This window comes from Pteropus alecto, unplaced genomic scaffold (genome assembly GCF_000325575.1).
Source record: "Pteropus alecto unplaced genomic scaffold, ASM32557v1 scaffold195, whole genome shotgun sequence".
In the NCBI taxonomy this organism is placed as follows: domain Eukaryota; kingdom Metazoa; phylum Chordata; class Mammalia; order Chiroptera; family Pteropodidae; genus Pteropus; species Pteropus alecto.
In genome coordinates, this window is record NW_006438073.1 from 3,065,497 (window position 1) to 3,086,378 (window position 20,882).

Sequence of the window (20,882 nt, forward strand, 5' to 3'; positions counted from 1 at the left end):
TTTGTTGCTGATATTCCTCTATATAAATCATAACCTAGAACACTTAACATGCTTAAAAACATGTAATTTATTTGTGGTATATTATTTGGAATGTTTACATAGCGTATTACTTAGCTATAGAGTTCAGCCTCTCTCTCAAGGAAATAAATTATTTTGAGAAAATATGAAACATAGAAGCCCCACCCCTTGCATAAATGCATTGTGAGACACGAGGCCGGGACAGGCCACTGTGGACACGCGTGGTCAGTGCGTATGCTGTGCTCCTCTCCACAGGCAGGGCGGGTTTCCAGGCATGAATCAGAGCGGACTGATGGCCTCCAGCTCTCCCTACAGCCAGCCCATGAACAACAGCTCCGGGCTGATGAACACGCAGGTGCCGCCCTACAGTGTGACGCCCAATATGGTGAACAGCTCCACAGGTAACCAGGGCTGCGCTCCCACTGCCCATCCGCTGCCCTCTCCCCGTCCCTCTCCTTCCTCCCCCCACCCCCTCCCCCTCCTAGGGCACCAAGCTGATGCACATAGCACATAAACCGCGCGCAATCGGATCCTGTCGCGGGAAGGGGAAAATACTGCTTGCCTCCTTCTTCGAAACTTGCTCAATCTGTGTCACTGTTTTGAGACTTGGGGATTACATGACATTCTATGCAAATAGTCATTCTGTGTGTGTGTCGTGTGTGTGTGTTGGGGGTATATTTCAGGTGCAATTGGCGATCGCTTGCCAAATACATACACTGAGTCTGTTCTGGGGGGCCGTGTGGGAGCACTGGAGGACCCCAGGACAGGTCCGTACCTTCCGCTCCTGGTGGTGGAGAGAAACATTTCAAATCTTGTTTCAGGGGAAATGATTGAAGGGCAGAAGGGGTGGGCAGGGATCGAAGTACTTTTTTCATTTAGGGAAATTCCCCTTCAAATGTACACATGGAAATAGTTCTTCCATAAGTGCCATTTGCAGGTTGTCTCTATTGAAAAAGTATATATTATTTTTTAATGAACTGTTTTCAGTTTTTCATTATGTTTAAATTTTTCAACCCACTTTATGATCTCAACAATTGCATTCTTACCAAATCCCATCTGATTAGTGCAGTTAAGAATATTCTACCAGTTTGTAGAAATATCCAGAACGTCCAGAATGTGCAAAACTCCTAACTATTCCTTAGACCTTGAACCACATCCTCAGGCCTGCTGACCACTTAGGCACTGTTGAGGGCTACTCCTTAAAAGAGAAAACACTGTGTAACTCAATTGACCTGTTACTTTGTATCACCTATGAGAGTGATAGATGCCATTTTGGCCTAAGAGTCTCTCCTTTACTTAATACGGAGCTGGGAGTAGCCAGTTGGGTGTCCTACAGTGCTCACTGTGGAGTTGGGGGTGTGGCGCCCCCTTATTCCCTTTTCTCTCTGGCTTTCTCCACCTTCCTGACCTCTCCATCTTTGACAGGCCACCCCAGAAGCTGTCGTTTCTTTGTCGGGCAGAACAGATAGCTAGAGACTGGCTAGCACCCTGTCTAGGCTTCTGAGTCATTGGCTGCTAGGGCCTCATTTAATAGTGCCTTTCCCTGATTACTTCTATTTAAAAGTTTGTAGAAGAGGAAAAAAGAGAAACTACCGGTGAAAATGAAAGTTTTTAAATAACATAGCCCTTCCTGATGTTAAGCAGGTGGCCATTCATCCCAGGGGGGGTGGATGTTTTTGTATTTGCAGTGAAAAGTGAAAAACTCTTGAACAGTGTCAGAAGTTTCCCATGCCCTTCCCAGCACCACCCGGCTACCAGCAAATTCGGATTATGACATTATGTGTTTTGTCTGGCTTGCTGAATAAAAACTACTCAGAGCATTGAAACTACACAATAAATTTTCACCTGCTATTAGCAGTACTCATTTTTTCCTTTTTCCTTTGGACTCTAGAGCCACAAAAATAACCGACAGCAAATAGATGGCACTGTGCCCTGCCTAAAAAGATTTATGTATTTCTAAGGAAGAACCAATTTAATGGAGATTCACAGAGAGTTGTTTATTATTATTATTATTATTATTATTATTATTATTCAGCTAATTCAGCTATTCAGTATTTTATACAGAGGAAATCTGTTCAGTGAAAGGCCATTTATCCTCACGATCTTTTGTACGGGCCAGTAGTATATTTTTTTTATTGCATTGTGCATTTTAAAATATTGACTTTTTAATAATTTAAACGTTTGTCAGATTTTTTTCTACACATTTATGTGATTTTATTTCAGCTTTATTAAGTCAGATGCTGCCTGGTAGCAGTCATGCAGCACACCTGAGGAATATTGGTGACTTGGCATTGACCATGCCTCTTGATGGGTACACGTGCATCTGCTAGAACGGTGTCGCAGTCCCCGAGGGAAACAGAAATGGCAGAGGAGCCCAAGATGTCATAGCGAGCTCCTGAGGGGCGTCTGAAGGTGTACCCTTTTCTAGAGATGGGCCAGAAATGACTCAGATCATCATTGCATTGGTCTTCATGGTTTGGTTCCATAGAGATAAGTTCCCAGTGATAATACCAAAGCATTTTCCCCATCAGAAGATACTTTTGAAGAAAGTGAAGCTAATATAGATAATAGCCAAGCTGGCAGTGGGATTTTTTGAACCTCACTTAGCAGCTGATGCAGCTGGCGTTCCAGCACCCTCTTTGCTGAGTTCAGACAGTTGTGTTGTAGACAGTTGTGTTGTAGACTTATTTGGATTAAAAAAGAAGTCCTCCTGAGTAGTGACACAGTTACAAGCTTCAGTGAGCAAGTAGCTATTTAAATGACATCATTGCAAGTATGAATGTGACCAGTATTTCTTAAAATGCTAGGGAAGTGGGATGGTAAGAAAGGAGGATTTTTTTTTCCTCTAAAGGAGCTTTTTAAAAAATTATTTGGATTAAAAAATTAGAATTTTGTATTACTGCAAACAAAATTATAAATCATCTATAACCTTGTTAAATACACCTTCATCTAATACATAGTGTTTATTTGTGTTCGTTTTATAGTATTCGTTAGCCATGTAACATTTATTCATTAGTCTGCTTATAAGCCATCTTAAAGAAGACCTCTGAATTCCAAGATGTACCTACTACCCTTGGCGCTGTTTGCCTCACCAGAAGCCGCTCCGCAGTGTGGAGGGCATGCCCATCAGTGTGACCTGCAGACAGGAAATGGGCACCGTGGGCCACTGTGACCAGGCCTTCCTCCCACACACAGCACTGTCACATTCCAACGGAGAATCTTTGCCAGCCCAGCACTCTTCAGTCCCAAAGTGTCCTAACAGTGTCCTGCCGGTACAGGGCTTAGTAGCTCCAACAGCCCTTACGGAGAGAAGAGGCAGGCACAAGCCCACAGATCACCGGCTTGCTTCAGTGTTCTCAAAAACCGAGAACCACCCGTCAGAGTCACCTGGAATGCGTACTAAAACTACAGATTCCTGCAGCAACTTTTTTTTTTTTACAGTACTAATTGATTTATTTAAAATAATTACAAAAAAGCACAACAAAATAGAGACTATCCTTAGAATTATCACCGCTTTGTTAAGGATCAGGTAGAATTAGAGGGTAGGAAATGGTATGGGTGGGGGAGCGCCTGGCTGGTTCTAAGGCTTTAGGTGCAGTGCAGTTGGTGGCACAGTGATTCAGCCATCGTGTACTGGGGATGGTAGTGGGGGGGTCCGTAATTTATCTCCAGGGAGCTCCTATGCCAGTCAGATCCATCCAGACTGCCCCAGTGATGTCCTCCTCTGCTCCTCAGGACCCTAATGCCAAGCAGCTGGCGGTATTCCTACCCTCCCTTCTCCACCCCATTCCCTGGCCACCCATGCTTCCTTCCCCCTAAGGTGCCCCCAGAATATGTACCGTTTTGGCTACAGGGATCCTGGTATGACTAGGAAGGCTGTAGGGGACAGCCTTGTTTTTAATTTTTCAAGTTTGCCACAAGCAGTGAGTCTCTACCCCAACATGATGTTCTCTTGAAGGCAAGTACCAAGCAAATGAGGGATGAACCCCGCCTTCAGCGATACCAGCAGTGCCCTAACCACTCACAGCTTTCAACTATGTGCAGACTCCCTGTCCAGTGCAAAACCACTATGTCACCAGCTCACCCTCTCTCTCTACTGAACCTCAGTCCCCATGACAGTTATAAAGACAGAAATAAATGCTTCCAAGTTTGGCAGTAGATAAAGGCACATGGGCTGCTGACACACACACACACCACCACCACCACCACCACCATCACCACCACCACCACCACCACCGCCGCCATATCTTTACTGCTGGGTGTAACGAGAATGGCTCCGGGGCTGCCTGAGGTCATTCTGACGTCTACAGCCATGCTACCCTGAACGTGCCCGATCTCATCTCATCTCGGAAGCTGAGCAGGGTTGGGCCTGGTTAGTACATGGATGGGAGACCACCTAGGAAGACCAGGTGCTATAGGTGTTAAAATAAATAAATAAATAGAAGTCATTCTTACATGTGCATGCTAAAGCTTGAGAATTGCCGATTTGAGGTGTGTGCAACAGACTCCTGGCAGAACAGCTGCCAGCTTTGTGTGCCATTAGCCATTAACTAGAAAATTTGCTGTTTCGAAATTAAAAAAAAAAAGACAAAACAATGCCTAGAATATAAATCTACCAGATGGATAGATAGCTGTTTTCTGTTTCAAGATTTTAGGGTCCTTACAAAGGAAGTTTGGGGGTCTCTAGCACCATTGCTAGTGGTTGACTAAGTAGTTCACAAGTATTGTTGGGTTTTTTGTTTGCTCACTTTAAGTTCATGATTTTAGATGAATTGCTGCCCTCCCCCACTCACAAAATACAAAAGACTTGAAAAATTACGGAAGCCATATCTCTTCAACTGGGAAAAACTTACACTGTGTTACGGCATGTTGGTAGCCCCAGCCTTGGAGTGTGTGTGGCTGGGCGTTGCTGGGAGCACCAGTCCAGCTCGCAGGAGAGATCAGCTGCTTCCTTGAAGCCATGGTGCGGAGCAAGCGTGCTAGTTTTGCTCCGGTCGCTCTTCGTGGCATGGCTGGAGCGGGGAGTGTGGGCTGGGACGGCAGCGATGGGGCCGTGCACCTGCACCCGTGGACAGGAGTCAGCACAGGGAACTTTCAAGGGATTCTCTCAGGCCTTGCTGCTCTAGTCAGAAGTGTTTCTCCTGAGCTTTCCTTGTTCCTTTGTATGTGTTATGGTAATAGTGTTCTTTATATATTTGCCACATATAAAAACAGCCGTGAATATCTACAGATGTATACGCATAGATAGGACAGGCCCCTTTGTGTTTTCAAAAACAAGGAATAAAATATTTTGCAGAGTATGGCATATTATTTACCGTGAAAAGAACTGTTTGTGTATTTCTGGTCCTATTTTACAATCTTCTGGGAATGATTTTGCAGCCCTGTAAGGAGACTAAGTAAAGGAAGTTGGGGGAGTAGGAATGAATGTTTAAATTCAGTTTTATTCGCACCATATGTTCTTTATGTTCTTTTGGAATATATTAAACCCAGGGTGAAATAGCTGCCTTAGGACCTTGACCCACACTTACTTTAAAAAATCATTCTGGCTCTTAAATTTCAATAGGAGAGCCAGAGGCTAGTGCTTGCCGTGTATTTACAGTACTCCCCCAGCACTCAGCAGTCACAGGCTCTTTACTGCCCCTTTTTATGTCTGAGCTTTACATACTGGATTACTGATGTCAATAGGAGAAAGAACAGTGCCTTGATTTAACACATCCTTATAATAGCGGTGGTCTCGCACTCCTGGGCAAGAAGCACCACTGCCCTGGGCGGCGTGCGGCTCTCTGCAGCGATTCGCTGAGAATTCTGCCGAGAAGTCAAAATAAGCATTTCAAAAAAGGAATAGGAAAAGCCACAGTAAGGAAAGACCTTATGATCCTTCTAATAACATAAAATTGATATCATAAAGCTGGAGTACTAAGTAAAACTATTACTCTAAATCCTATCCTTATTTATCTCTCAAAATAATAAAGCAGCACAACTTTTGACAGTTCTTATGTTTGCATAACCCAAATGCCCACTTTAAAATGTGTAATAGCATCTAATTTTTAAATCAGTGTAAATCACCATTGTCATAATATATATTCACCTAGTTTTTCATGCTTAAAAATTTCTTTTGTGTATATGAGCAAATTTAATGCACAAAGGATATTACTATTTTTTATTTTTCAAAAATAATACTTAATCATAATTTATCATAAATGCTGACAAGACTATTTGTTACGGCTTCGGAGAAGCAGGACATGACAGAAGCAGCGTGTCCATGACTTTGCCACTTTTCTCTGGAACTGTGTGGCTGTCATTCCTTTGAACCCATTCTGTGAATAACGAGCAAGGACGTGTGGACTTTCATAAATAAGCCCCTTTCCACACGCCTCCTGCTTTTATCCCTTCTATTCTTCTAAAAAAGGCTCGTTCTTAATGTACAGATTTACCAATTCATATCTTGCTAGACCCCAGAGATAAAACCGCACGAAAGCAACAAGGCAGTCTTCTTCGTGTAATATCTCTCAGCTGCTTTTTTGAGGTTTCACACATTCACAAAAATAACAGCATTTTTAGCTGATCCCAATAGATTTTTCTCTGCAGCTGCATCACTTGAAAAAGCTTTTTGTTCCAGTTCTTAAAGTCTAAGTATTGAAAGTAATTTGAAAAAAAAAAAAAAAGAAAAACATCCCAATTATGATTTGTGTGTGCGGTGATGACTTCAAGGGCTGACTGGGCTGCAAATGGGCTTTGAAAAACAAGCCACTGTGCCCATGGAAAACGCAGGCATTTCAGAGTGCGCCATTGAGTGTGCCGATGTAAACTCACGGGCACGTGGCCGGGCAGGCTTTTCTGGCAGGACCTCTGGTCTCAACCTGCAGTGATGCTAACGATATTAGCAAATTAGCACCACGAAGCTTGCCAGCTAATTCGCCAGAGCCCTGCTCACTCTCTCACTGCTGTAATTAAAACTAATTATTTTCTAAAACATAGTAATACATGAATATGTGCAATAATCATTTTGTAGTGGGCAATCTGTGGAGCCTTTTTTAAAGCCTTTTTTTTTTTTTTTCTTGTTTTTTGGCACATTACGCTCCATGTGCAGGGCCTTGGTGGAGCCAGCACTTTCATTTGCAGAATGTAAAATGGGTCCTGTTCATAAAACCTTAGGTTTATTTTATTTTGTAATAGGAGTGTTTTCTGGTCTTCATTCATTTATAAGGCTCATAATTCTCTCCCCTCTTCCTTTTCTGTTTCCATCTCCCCACTCTGGCTCCTCACACATCTGTTTGGTGTCACACTCACAGCCCAGTGTTGTGCAGATGGTTTTCACAGTGGGGTCCTGTAGAAATTCAGCTGTTATTCCCTGGATATCTACGCTGATTCCCTACCGTTGCCTTGCTCTCCCTTTAAAAGGAAACCTAAACCCATATTTTCAACTTCAAAATGTCTATTAGTATTTGCAGTAAATGTGTATGTCAGTCGTTCTTTGGTAAAACTTTCATTCGGAAGCGTAGATGAACTTGATTGAATTTTTGAGCCTGGAGATAGAAAACGAGTTTCGCCTGGGATTTTCAGGTCGACCCTTGAGCTGCTGTGGGTGTCTGAGCTGCTGTTGAGAATTGATAAATATACGCAGTGCGCCAGGCTGAAAGGAAACCAGCCCCGTTGCAAAATAATTAGAAATCCTTTCCTTCAAAACTTACTTTTGATTATATTGTTATTGAAGTCATCTGTTACAGTTGTCTTCCATTATTATAGAGTAGGCCATATGCAATAGATAAGGTTCTCAAATGAAACAACGTAAAATGTCAAATGATTTTGCAAACTACTAAATTTTCTAGTCACCAGGTAACAGTTATACACATTGTTGAGCATTTTCTTTCAACATCTGATGAGCAATTTAAACATGGGGTTTTTGTCACCTACTCTATTAAATAATATTGCTGTATGTTGACTTCCAGGGTTTGGGTCTTGAGTAAACGATTGTGTGTTGTTGGTTTTTTTTTTAAGATAAAGATTGCCAGAATGTCATGCTATGTAGATTTCAGAAATTAGAGTCTTCAGAGTTACAATTTCTTTTTTCTTCCTTCAAGGGAAATTCAAGTGCCCCACGCATCACTCGGTAACTTGTGTTAGCGGGAGCACAGCCTGGTGCATCCCATGTATCATCCTAAACTCTTTCTCCTGTTTTCGATTAGCATCTATGGGTCTTGCAGATATGATGTCTCCTGGTGAATCCAAATTGCCCCTGCCTCTCAAAGCAGATGGTAAAGAAGAAGGCGCTGCACAGCCTGAGAGCAAGACAAAGGTATTTCCTCTGTCCTCTGCACGCGGCGTGGGGTCTGCCTCGCTAAAGCTGCCATGTTCTCTATTCACTGGTGTTGGCTGACACTTTTTTTCCATTCGGTTTCTTTTCTGTGCATGCCTTCATTTCGTGCAACATGTTTGTAGTCTTTCTTTCCCCACCCCCTCATGGTGTGGATCTGAAAGTTACTAGTTCTTATGGCATTAACTCATGGTCGTGGGAGAGGGGAGGTGGGACAAGACCCACGCAAGATAAATGCTTTGGGGGTGGGGAGAAGTAAGGGGTCTTGCCTGGTTTTGATACTTGCAGCCATTTTCTCTGCCTTCAGTTTATAGCTTCCTGTTTTGGCCGCCTCAGCAACAACAACATACTTAATATTTTGCTTTCCTGCCTTATTTGATAAATAAGGTGAACAGCTTTTTTTTTTTTCTTTCTTTCTTTCATAAGGGGTAACCCATGCTTAGCATTCCATGTAAGCTTGACGTAAGCATGGTGGCTTAGTGGCCTTATCCAGCATCCAGCAAACTTACCAAATTATACTAATTAAGAATGCTGTTTTAATACCTTTATATGTGTGTGTTTGTGTGTGTTTGTTTGTGTCTTTATATATCTATTATATATAAGTTAGTCTGTTAAACTGGATGTACTTTTTGTTATTTTAAATAAAGTTTGCCCTACCTTTGTCATTTTTTTTTTTTTTTATTCCTCTACCACAGGATAGCTACAGCTCTCAGGGTATTTCTCAGCCCCCAACCCCCGGCAACCTGCCAGTCCCTTCCCCAATGTCCCCCAGCTCTGCTAGCATCTCCTCATTTCATGGAGATGAAAGCGATAGCATTAGCAGCCCAGGCTGGCCAAAGACTCCATCAAGCCCTGTAAGTGGCTCTGGTTTTTTGTTTTTGCTTTTTGGGGGTTTTTTGATAATTAATTCTACTTTAATGCTTGTTTATTTATTTGTTCTATAAGACTTTTTCTTCAATAATTTATCCATGAAAGGGATTTCTTTATAATTATATGAGTAACAAAATGAGTAAAGTTTATGTGTATTATTATACAAGTCGATTTCTGGTAATGAAACCGCTATGATAAAGAAGCACCTCTGTACCAAGCATGTGATCGTATTACTGGGTCCGAACTCCACACAGTGACTTTGTTTAAATGTGTGATCCATTGTGCACTTAAATTTAAAACGAGTTACTTCTCTATTTACATGGGAACTAATAGCAGCTATGGAGTAAATGACAAGTTTGGCCTCTGGCCTAAATCTTTCATGGGCTGTTTTATCTGAAACATCTTATTTCAAAAATGCCTACCTGAAAATATAAATATTACACTCTGGGCATGGTTTAGTATAATATCAGCCTTGTTTTGTTTCAATCCACTTGTCAGAAATTGACAGAAAAGTCGTGGAAATGTTAGTGCATGTGACTGGGATGCTGTTCTTAGGTTAATAATGTGTGCCTACATTAGAGTCATTTGAGATGAAAAATTATATCCTGCACAAAACTACTGATAATCTTGAAATTAAGTGTTGATTTCCATATGATATATAAAAAAAGATAATATGTGTATGTGTGTGTATATATATATATATTTATATATGAATTTTTTTAGCCTTTATGGTCTCTTGCCAGTAGAGCCTTTATTTCCTTACTAAAAAATTAATTCTGTGCCATTAAAAAAATGAAGCATGGCACTGTAGTAACCTTTATTTTACATTCATATAGGGACTCAAAAGATCTTTAAAAAAAAGAAAAACCTTGCAATTACTTGCCAAGAAGGCTTAATTAACACGCTTTTTTAGCCTATGGTCTCTTGCCAGTAGAGCCTTTATTTCCTTACTAAAAAATTAATTCTGTGCATTAAAAAAATGAAGCATGGCACTGTAGTAACCTTTATTTTACATTCATATAGGGACTCAAAAGATCTTTAAAAAAAAGAAAAACCTTGCAATTACTTGCCAAGAAGGCTTAATTAACACGCTAATTTTTGTAAGACAATGTATTGGAGAGCACACAGCTCAGGAAAAGCAAGTTGGAGGGAAGAAAACTCTAACTGCAGAGTCTGGCAATCTAGTCAAAACCCCAAAAGGAGGCTGCTATTAATTATCCATTCACTGGTTTAGCAGATAGAACTGAAGGTTTGAAGAGTTGGTGGCTCCAGTAAGTGTTTGTGAAATCCACGTAGAGCTCTTAGTCTAACCGCCATTTTCCTTTGCAGAAGAAGAAAGTGCAGATATTCACTGTTACCTTCTCTGTAGACATGTGTTTCACTTTTGCAACCACCAAAATGAAATAAAAAATGCTTCTAGGATGGGTTAAGCAAAACTAACGGGAAGGGAAAATGCAGCTCCTTAATTTTGATGTCTTTGTGTTATTTGCTTTGAGTCTCAGAAGGCAGCCAACGTTACGGGAGTTTTCCCATAACCGACCCTGGTTTTTGTTTTGTTTTTATCTCAAGAAAAGCATTTTGAATCAGTAATACACTCAACAGGTAGAACTCAGATTATAACTTCTCAAAAACATTTGTACCGTGGCTTAGAGATTGAAATTCTTTAAAATCTTAAGACATTAAGACTAGAAATTTATTAAAAACGAAGATTACTAATAGACTATATGTTTAAAAATTCTACCTTGCTGATTTCAGATTTATAAAGAATGATTATTTTATTTTAATGTACTAGTCACATAAACCCCACTTTCTACTTAAGCATAAGAAAAGAGCAAACTAAATTGTTAACTTTATTTTCTGGTCATCATACTACAATTAAGATTGCACGTTACTTTTCTCTTTTTTTCTAAATAATCCTCCATACATTATCTTTTCCTGTACCATAATCATTTTAAGGATTGACAAGCAAACGTCTGGCTCCATGGTAAGTGAGGACAAGAGATGCTCTGGTTCTCAGTAGTGGAGGATGTTAAATGATTTATGTCGAAACAGCCATTCTCTTGAGTGAGATGCTAATTCAAGAAAGGAACGAAAGGAAGTTGTAATGAAGGACCTCAGATTGTCTCAGCTCTCAAGTCGCTACAAATATATACAATTTAGAAATACTTAACTGGTCTTTCTGAGATATAACTTCAATTTGTACTTAAAATTGGTCTTAACAGTGTCCCCGACAAAGCCTGTCAAATAGTAGGCCTGAAGTGGACTAAATATAAAGATGCTCTGTGCTTGACAGTGTACTGTGGGCCAACGCCGTGTTGTTACAGAACATTCTAAAATAAAAATAAACATTCGCACATACACATATTACCAGGCATATGGTAAAGACTGCTGAAATGTAAATTTGCCTGAAAGACTTGAGGAAAAATGTGCTTATAGACTTCATTAATTTGTATGCAAAGAAAACATTCGTGGCACTGTGATGTTGTCTTGCTGTAATTTTTCAGCATTCCTTTTCCTTGCCTCCACGACCGTTTCATGCAGTAGGATACAATTTTTACTACCTTGAAACAGTATGCAGCGGTTGTGGCGGCCTAGAAAAGTTAATCCACCTTTCTGCAGGGCTGGTTTGTTTGCCCATTGTCAGTGGGTAGAGTGGATGACTTGTACCCAAAGGTCACAGCATAGCTAACAGCTTAACAAAAAAGGTCTGTATGGAGCCTGATCAGCGATGGAGCATGTAGTTTTTATTTCCGAAGGCTGTCATTTCTCTTCATGTCCCTTTTCTCTGTTCAGACACCCAAACACTAACTGGTAGTCTTAGGAAGTAGACCCTGAGGGCCGGCAGTGGAGAAATTCAGTGGGCGTCATCCCTTCTCAGCTTTTAGTCTTATTAGATAATGTCCACATTCACTTAGCACCTTGCTCTTGGAAATTCTTTTCATAAGATGTTTTAACAGCTGTTAATTCTTATTTGGATGGTACTCGACTTTTCAGACCTTTCTCATCCATTTGCGTATTCATTCATAGAACAGATACCTACCCAGGACCTTCAGTGTGCAGTCACTGGTGGTGATTTCAACTTAGCAGGAGCCCCACCGTGCGGAAGTTGGGTCAGGAACGTGGAGGGCAGACAGGTGACCCCCGTGCTGAACAGAGGCTTCTGTGCAGTGTGTAACCAAGCTCCACCAAGGGCAAATGACACGCGCAGGCAGTGGCGACTTAGATGAGGGGAGTGGGTCAAGGGGCCTCTCCTAGGACCTCACACATAAACAGGCCTGACCGCTTTCTTCTTCAGATGCACTTTCCTACATTATGGCTCCACAAAAATGCTTTTTCAAAGCTCTATAAAAACTATGAAAAGTAGAATGGTTCTATTAAAAACTGTTAAGTTTTTCTCATTTTAAGAGAACAAATTGAGATATGCAGAAGTTAAACTTTATTCATTTAACAAAGATAAGAAAAGTTAAAATAGAGTCGAACTACATGAATCATTTTCAGGCTGGGAGAACGCAGTCGTTTGACAGGCGTGAACTCCGAGCCTGCTTGCTCAGGGCGTGACTTCCAGGGATCTTTCCCGTTTGCGTGTGAGGCGGACCTGGCCGCGAGGGGCAGCTGAATCTTAGGCTCAGGATGTTGGGAGAGCTCCTCAGAGTAATTTTAAATTGAAATGATTGCTTTTATTTCTCTTATCTTTAAATCAAATCTGAAACTCTTTCAATTTTTCACAAATGAAATGCAAGAGGGAAGTTTGTTTTTTGGATTGATTTTTTAGAGGAGAATGCTTTTTTCCGTATGTCCTTATTTCAAATTTTCTTTAAAACATTGGGTTCAATAATATGTCCCCAAAAGAAAAAAATTTCAATACTAGGATTTAGAAACCTCCTGATAATAATTACCCCATTAATGATGACAGAGCTCCTGAAATCAGTATGAGAAGGTGATATAAAATGTTAGAACCGGTTTTGTTTTGTTTTTTTCTAGTCCAATATTCCTTCAGTATAAGAATAGGAAAATAAATTTTTAAAACTTAAATTTGGATATGCAGTATGTCCCATATTCTGCTATGTACATGAGCACATAGACATGGGAATATGTGTGTATTTTTAAGCTCTTACCTAAAGTAATTTTTAAGTGACTTAGCTTCAGCATCAATGTAAATTCTAAAAGAACACACTTTTTTATCCCGCCATTCTACATTTTTTTAATTTACATCAACTATCACCCACTTTTATATATTTGATGTAGAGGTTTTATGCCTCAATAATTCTAAAGCTGCAGGCTTAAATTTTCAGGGAAAATAGCTTGGGAGAATTACAGGTTAATTAGAAGGAAAGCTGCCATACACCAGCTTTTATTGGGGATCAGCTTGCTAAACAAGGTAGCATTGAACTTTGAAGGCTGTCATGTTATTTAACCCCCGAAATTTCAGCAATATGTTAAAAATTATATTAAGCTAAATATAATGGAAAAGAGTTAAAAACTCCATCTCAAATAATAGTTATACATTGCAAATGATAACCTAGTAAATAAACATGAGTAAATGAAGTAAATTAATGTTCCAAGGAAATCTTTATGGAGAATTTAAAAGTGATTTTGTGCAATAACCCCAGAGTTGCAAATATTACAAATACACAAATAGAGACAGAAGAAAGGGAAAATTTACAGTTGGGCTGTTTGAGACTAAAAGTGTTCGCTTCCCCGATCATGTAATCCAGATGGAGGGCTTCAGGTGTACAGGAACAGAAACCTTTGACATCTTAATCTCAAGTACAGTTAGAAAAATAAAAAGCCAAGAAACAGAGCTTCAGTATAAGCCACGTGGGCCCATAAACACATGCGCATTAAAGAAAATATATATTTATCCGTAGATGTGCTGGGAGTATGAAATAGCATGTGTTCATGATTAAAGCACGGTTGCCTATTAAAATAGTTATCTAATTGCCCCTTACCATGGCAGAGAAGTTCAAGACCTCTTAAGTAGAGAAAGCTGGTCATCGTGAGTAAATGCCAAAGCTTTAGCCGGCCATAATTTTGTAAAGCTCTCAAATGAGCATAGGGCCCACACCACTGGGTCCTGTGATTTGTGACCTGCCTTTTATTTTTCAGCAATACTATGTGTTTGTTCTTCCTCCCTATGATTTAGAGTTTTAATGAAAACACACATTAGCCATCCTTGTTTTAACAAGGAAAAGTAGAGTGCATTTAGTTTTAGGGGCTCTACAGTACCACCTGTGAAATTTTAAATTCACTGTGATCATTCTGTGAGCTAACACCCTTTTATTTTTTTGAAAATGACGTGAGGCGTTATTGAAATCTTGCCTTCTGGGATTCAACGCTTATATCAATAAAGTAAAAAAAGATTTGGGGTTTGTTTTTGTTTTTTAAGTATATAAAAGGGGGCGTTTGAGCCTTTATTTAAAGTCAACGTAAATTCTTAATTAAGAAATGTATAGTTTGTGCCTGAACTAGTAGCCTTCATTCCTAATTGTTGTGTGATAGCAGTAGTTTTTAAGTTTCTTCTCTTTCTGTGCCTGGTGGCTCATTACTTTTTTCTCACCTTCTTCCCTTTCCCCCTGCCCACCCCTGCCCATCTCTAAATGCTCCCTCTGGGCTCTAGAAGTCCAGCTCCTCCACCACCACGGGAGAGAAGATCACAAAGGTGTACGAGTTGGGGAGTGAGCCGGAGAGAAAGCTGTGGGTCGACCGCTACCTTACCTTCATGGAAGAGAGGGGCTCCCCGGTCTCAAGTCTGCCTGCAGTGGGCAAGAAGCCCCTGGACCTGTTCCGACTCTATGTCTGTGTCAAGGAGATCGGAGGTTTGGCGCAGGTAAGAGTGAACGAGTGAGTGACCGAGGAGACGTTCTGGATAGGCTCTTACGGCAGCTTTCTTGGACTCTATAGACTCAGGTGGTTTTTTTCACAAAGGAAAAGTTAAGGCTGTGAGGAAGTCACCTTTATGGGGATCCATGCGTGGGAGAGCATTGGGGCTGGGGCCCCCAGCTTTGCAACCAGCTCGCAGTGTGATCTCGGTGGGTCATTTATATGGACCTCAGTCCTCATCTGTAAAGTGGGACATTTGGGCTAGATTTTTCCATCAGGTCCCTGACAGCTGTAGAACTCTGTAGAATCTGCCAGGTTTTCATGGTAGATACTCCAGAAATGGTTTATAAATGCCTAAATTATTTGTCTGGATGAGATATAAATCATTCACTGTTTCCCTCTGTCCATAGCGATTTATCAAGAAAACTAAGTCATACCTGTAAAACCAGGTCCACGACACCTGAGCAACCAGGGGGTCAAGTGCTGTCCTTCGGGAGGCTGGGGCTGCGGCAGGGCGGGTGGCGCCGGCCGGGGAGTTCAGGAGGCCCTCGTCCTCAGGATTGTGCGAGTCCAGCCCTGCTCTTCCCTGGCTCTCAGCCAGTGCCTCTTAAACGCTGTGCCTCGAGGCCACGCCTCCCTCGGCCTGGTCTGTGGAGTCCGGTTGGTGTGTCTGTCCTGCAGTGGGGGCGGGGGTGGGTGCTAACACGCATGCGCTTGCTACGTGCAGGGCGCCGTGCTTCGCATTTGTCGTTGCCTTCGTCTTTCTCAGTCCCCATAAAATGCCCAGTCATCAGCCCCAAACAAGAGATGAGGAAACTAACAGAATAAAGTGCAACGGTGCCGAGGCCAGGGACTCTGAGGAAGGCCGGGGGGCCAGGTCCAGAGCAGGTGCTTCTCCTTTCCTCCAGCAGATGTCAGGCCTCACTGTGCGTCGGAGTTACCTGGGGAGCTTTAAAGCCTGTCCGTACCTGGGCTCGCACCCAGGTCAGTGAAGGGAGCCACTGTGGGCCCCAGGTGCCTAATACACAGTGAGGTACCCTGCATTCCATCCAGGTGGCCCAGGTCACTAACTATCCAAGGGCAAGTCACCTAATCCCTGGGTATCGTCGAGGGCCTGCCCCAGTCTCAGTGCTGCACAGCTTTGGGGGTGCAGGAGAGGTCTTTGTTCTCAGCCTCCCTGAGGCGCCCCATCCCACCGGGGACCTGCCACCTACAACCGAAACAACTGTAGCTTGATTCAGGGCCTCGTGTAATCAGGTGGTAAGACATACACTGCAGACCAAGTAAGTGTGAGTGGCAGTCTGCAAAGGGAAAAATCGAGATGCTCACCTCCCCTCTGCACCTAAACCCCCCTGGCCTCTCCCCTCTGTGACCTGGCATCGATTTGTTTAGGATCCCTAGGATGCTAAACAGATTGGGGTTACCCATCACAGACATGTAGAAATTGTCTGGACACCTTATTCTGACTCACCAAGCCAGGTCTGTGAACGAGACTCTGCTGGCTTAGCTAATGAGGATTGCTTGACTGTAGCTATGATTCACAGTAGTGAGCGTTTGACATTGGTCATTGACGCCCATCTGCCTGGCGACCATCAGATGTGGTCGGAGCCGGTGCTGCCCCACGCATGGATCAGCTCAAAGCCTCGCCCTTCAGGGTGTCCCAGGGAGCACTCTGCTTCATTGCTGAAGCAATCCACAGGCCTGCTTGCCGCAGGCTGGCATTAAGTGCCGAAAGTGGCATTAAGCATCTCCGTGAGCATTCTGTGGTTGATCGTGCACCACTTAGTACTAAGTAAAAGGTTATAAAGAGCTTTGTGAGAAAGTTTGAATACAAAAATTTAACATTTCATTAAAAACCACTTGTCCCCTTAACCATTACCATGTATTGAACACAGGATGCATCTAAAGGCAGAATAACTCCCCAAGCATTTATTCGCAGGTCCTCATGTTTCATTCATGTATTTAACCTTTCATAACTCTGTTCCCCAGTGGGATCAAAAGGTTAAAATGCCTAAAATCTTTATGTAACATTTTAGAATTTTTTTCTTTTTGCACCATATTCTCTGCCACCTGAGTGTAGGTGGAACCTTGGAAGGTCTGGTGTGCCCCTGCCCCTTCACGAGCTCCAGGTGCCTGCGATGTAGGCCAGCTGGTGGCTTCATAGAGCCCAGCCAGGTGTGACAGCTTGTGCTGGGCATTTAAGTTGGGGTCATTTGGTCGGGGGCCTTGTTCGCCTTTGCATCGAGTGTCCCTTTCCCCAGCACCACAAGAAAGTGTCACGTGAGGGGATGGATGTGGCCAGAATTACAGGCTCATCTTTGTGGGAGCTCGTGGCTATTGAAAGGAAACACTATTTTTCATATCAAGGCTCACTTAAATTGCAATATAGTTCTGTTACTGCTTTTTAAATTAGTTTTTAGATGCCATTTTTAAAAAAAAAAAAAATCAGATGGGATGAGGATGAGTGTGAGTGAGAGTGTGCATTTGCTCAGATAAATCACCAGCCCTGAGAAGCACCGGCTCTGGACGAGTGTGAGGCGTCAGAAGATGCACTAGGCAGAAGAATCACGAGCAAGGCTCTTTATGTAGCCATCAGCAGGTTCCTTAATGGTTTTGTAACTGGAAATGCTGCCTTTGCAGCACCGAGTGGGAGTAATGAGCATTAGTTAAAAGAGGCAAATGAAAAAAAAAGTAAACCAAGTCATTAAGTGCTTTTTTTGTCTCCTGGCTTTAAACAAGTCACTTTGCTGCAAACCAGTGATCCTGCCTTTTTTTTTTTTTTTTGCTAGGTTAATAAAAACAAGAAGTGGCGTGAGCTGGCCACCAACCTCAACGTCGGCACTTCAAGCAGTGCAGCGAGCTCCCTGAAAAAGCAGTACATCCAGTACCTGTTTGCCTTTGAGTGCAAGATTGAGCGCGGGGAGGAGCCCCCGCCAGAAGTCTTCAGCACCGGGGAGACCAAGAAGCAGCCCAAGCTGCAGCCGCCATCTCCTGGTAAGTGGGAGCACTGCAGCCGCTGCCCAGGCAGCCGGCACCCCCTGCAGCCGTGCACAGGTCTGAGGAGGCCTCTCCATGGTAAAGCAAACAGCAATGGGGCCTTCCAGAGGAAGGAACATTTTGCTTCGTCTGTTTACTGGAGCCCGACGCTGGGGGAAGAGGGTAAAATCGGGCACACCACCCCCTGGTCAGCATGTGGAAGGCACCACCTTAGCCGTCCCTCATTTAGTCAGCCTAGACTTTGGCATTCTGAGCTCACGCATTTTTTCTCCAGCATTTTGAAGTGTCCGTCTGACGCTGTCCAGGTCCGTGCCCCTGCGAGCCGTGCTGGGCTCCTGCACGCCAGGTCGGTTCTGGCAGCTCGGCTTGTCGCAGGCACTCACTCGGGTTTGCTCACTAGCAACATGGAATCGGGACTTAATTCCTAATGTCCCCTGCCCACCAAGTTCTAACGTTGAGGGTCAAATTGTCCCAGTAAAGGCCAGAAAGCCCTACTTTGGAGATGGGGGTGGGGTCCAGTGAGCTTTGATGTAGCGGCCAAGACTCTTAGGAATGATGGTGGGTCCCTGAATTCTCATCAGCAAACCAAGCTGACGATACCTGCCTTCTCCACTGCGTCTCCACTCAGCTGTTGGTGACCCTGCCATTCTTTCAGCTCTCTTGCCAGCTTTTGTTCTACCTGTTGGTGTTTCAATTTGAAATTACTAGGTCATTATGTTCTGATAAGTACAGTATTTAAGATGAGAAGAAATTTGCACCATCCTTAGTTCTGGGAGGTGACCTCGAGTTCAGTTCGACTATTGTCTGTTTCTGGCCATCTTAACCCCTGCAACGGTCATTACTTACCCATGCCATCCTACATACAGCGTGGGGCCGATCACACCTGCCGCCTCCCATGGTGCAGGCTTGCTGCGGGGTGAAATTGCAGAGCTAGTGGCCAATGTGTCCTGAGCACCCTCAGTGCGCCAGGCACCTTTCTAAGTGCCCTGTCATTTACTCTTCACATCAGACCTCTGATACAGACACTTTAAAATCCGTAAGAAAACTAAGGCACGTAAAATCTAAGTGGCCCAAAGTCTCATCGATTGTGAGCGGGAAAGCTGGGCTTTGCCCCGTGCCATCTGGCGCTGGAATTACACCTGTACGCAGCATACTCGTTTGACTGTATTTGAGATACCCCTGTAATGGTAAAATGTTTACACATAGAAGATGGTATTTATGAGCCAAAGAAAGAAGTTTAGCTGCTGTCTGGATGGCAGCGCTGATAGCCACAGTCGCTAATCAGGGGATCTCCCATAAATACCGCTTAGGCCTAGCGTGCACTTGCAGCGAATATGGCCAGACTTCAAGCTGTCAGTTCTCAGTACAAGTAGAAACCTCCTCACTGACCCCACCCTCGGAAACCCGAAGCCTTTGCCAGTTACGGTGTACCTGAAAACCTGTGAAATCTAATTTTAAACAGCTCACAACATTGCGTCCACAGAGTAAAACAAGCTGCCTACGAACAGCTCTGAAACTGTTTTTCCAAAATAAAAGCCCAGTAGGGTGTGGGGGGACCAAAGTGGCGACGTCTGCAAAGATCTAAAGGTACATTCCGTTTGCCAGGAAGGAACGCGTGTCTCTGAATGGTCTGTGCTTGTGTGCGGAGAACAGCTCTCCCGGTGTGCGTCAGCGTTGCACGGAGGGCCCGCTGAGGTATAGATCCCTCGGCCTGTTCTCTTAGTAGTCAGCTTGGTCCTTTTCCTCCTCGTTTACGCTGCCGTTGTTACGGCAGCATGACCGTTTTAACTGCACAAAGAGCTTGGATTGCAGATGCACTGTGATGATCCATTTTCTCCGTGGTCCAAACGGAGCTGAAGTCCTGGGAAGCCGGTGGCGGAGGAGGACCGTTCCCTATGCTCGGCCCGATCTGCTTGTCCGGCGTGCTCTGTGCGCTGCTCGGGGCGCACCGCCCAGCAAGACTGAGCCGCGGGCGAGTCAGCGGGCCAGTGAGCGGTCAGTCCATGACCTAGGGCCAGGCGCCTCCCCAATGTCCAAGAGTCAGTGTCCTCTCTGATTCCGGAGCTATCATTAAGGGCATTGTCTCAAACATTTTTGTTGTCAGAGAAGGAAAAAAACTATTCCCAACGATTTGCCATTTCAGGGTCTCACGTACTACAAAATTTTTAAAAACTAATTTTCAGCCAGAATTTGAGTTCTTTGAAGTCAGTTTTTTCCTTAAGATCTCAATTGTAGTTTATTCCTTACCGGCATATCCAAGCAAATGAGACTAAAAGATTCCTGTGAGACATTCTAGGTTATTTTTTTGGGTAGTCACTCTGAACCAACTTAGATCCTAAATCATTTGGCTGTCTCCAGCTAAGAGCATTCTGAGTCATCGGTCTGTATTCCGGTTTTGATTTGGCGTGTCTAACACGGACCTGAAATTCAGTACTGTCGGCCCTGGGAGGCGCAGCCCCTCAGCCCTTTGGGGTCGTCAGGACTTCACCGTGGACTGCCTGTGTGGCTTCCCACACAGAGGTCCAGCTGACTCCAGCCTTCCAATGACCAGAGCAAGTCGTGGAAGCAGACTCCCAGACGGACCTGAGCAAGGGCCTGGGGTGCATCTTTCAGGCACCAGTGGAGATCTCGTTATAATAAAACTAAGTGTTTGCAGAGTTCTGATGAACAGCCCCAGGAGCTGCTTCCCCAGGTGGCCTGGGCAGCCTGTAAACCCCGGGGGGTGGGGCAAGGAGGCTCCACATTCAGTAAGTAAGTCTGTAACCAAAAACCCATCCATCTTTGCTGGCAGGTGGCTGACTGCATTTCTATTATTAGCTGACAGGTGATGTCACAAAACCTGTCATGGATCCAACTAGGGAAT

The 20,882-nt window shown here is 43.4% G+C and overlaps 1 protein-coding gene and 1 pseudogene across 6 annotated transcripts in view; both read left to right on the plus strand.

Moving 5' to 3' along the window:
- The window catches only part of ARID1B (AT-rich interaction domain 1B), a 341,059-nt gene that overhangs the window by 302,194 nt on the left and 17,983 nt on the right, over nt 1–20,882 (plus strand). For 3 of the 6 annotated variants that reach the window (XM_015591902.2, XM_015591904.2, XM_015591901.2), the window contains exons 9-13: nt 274–419; nt 8,205–8,314; nt 9,028–9,186; nt 14,820–15,029; nt 17,812–18,016. In XM_015591902.2, the coding sequence (XP_015447388.2) occupies nt 274–419; nt 8,205–8,314; nt 9,028–9,186; nt 14,820–15,029; nt 17,812–18,016 (830 nt within the window). The remainder of the gene's footprint in view (nt 1–273; nt 420–8,204; nt 8,315–9,027; nt 9,187–14,819; nt 15,030–17,811; nt 18,017–20,882) is intronic. The other 3 variants (XM_015591900.2, XM_015591903.2, XM_025049064.1) reach the window with 3 other exon arrangements.
- Nucleotides 4,321–4,439, plus strand: LOC112482323 (annotated as a pseudogene).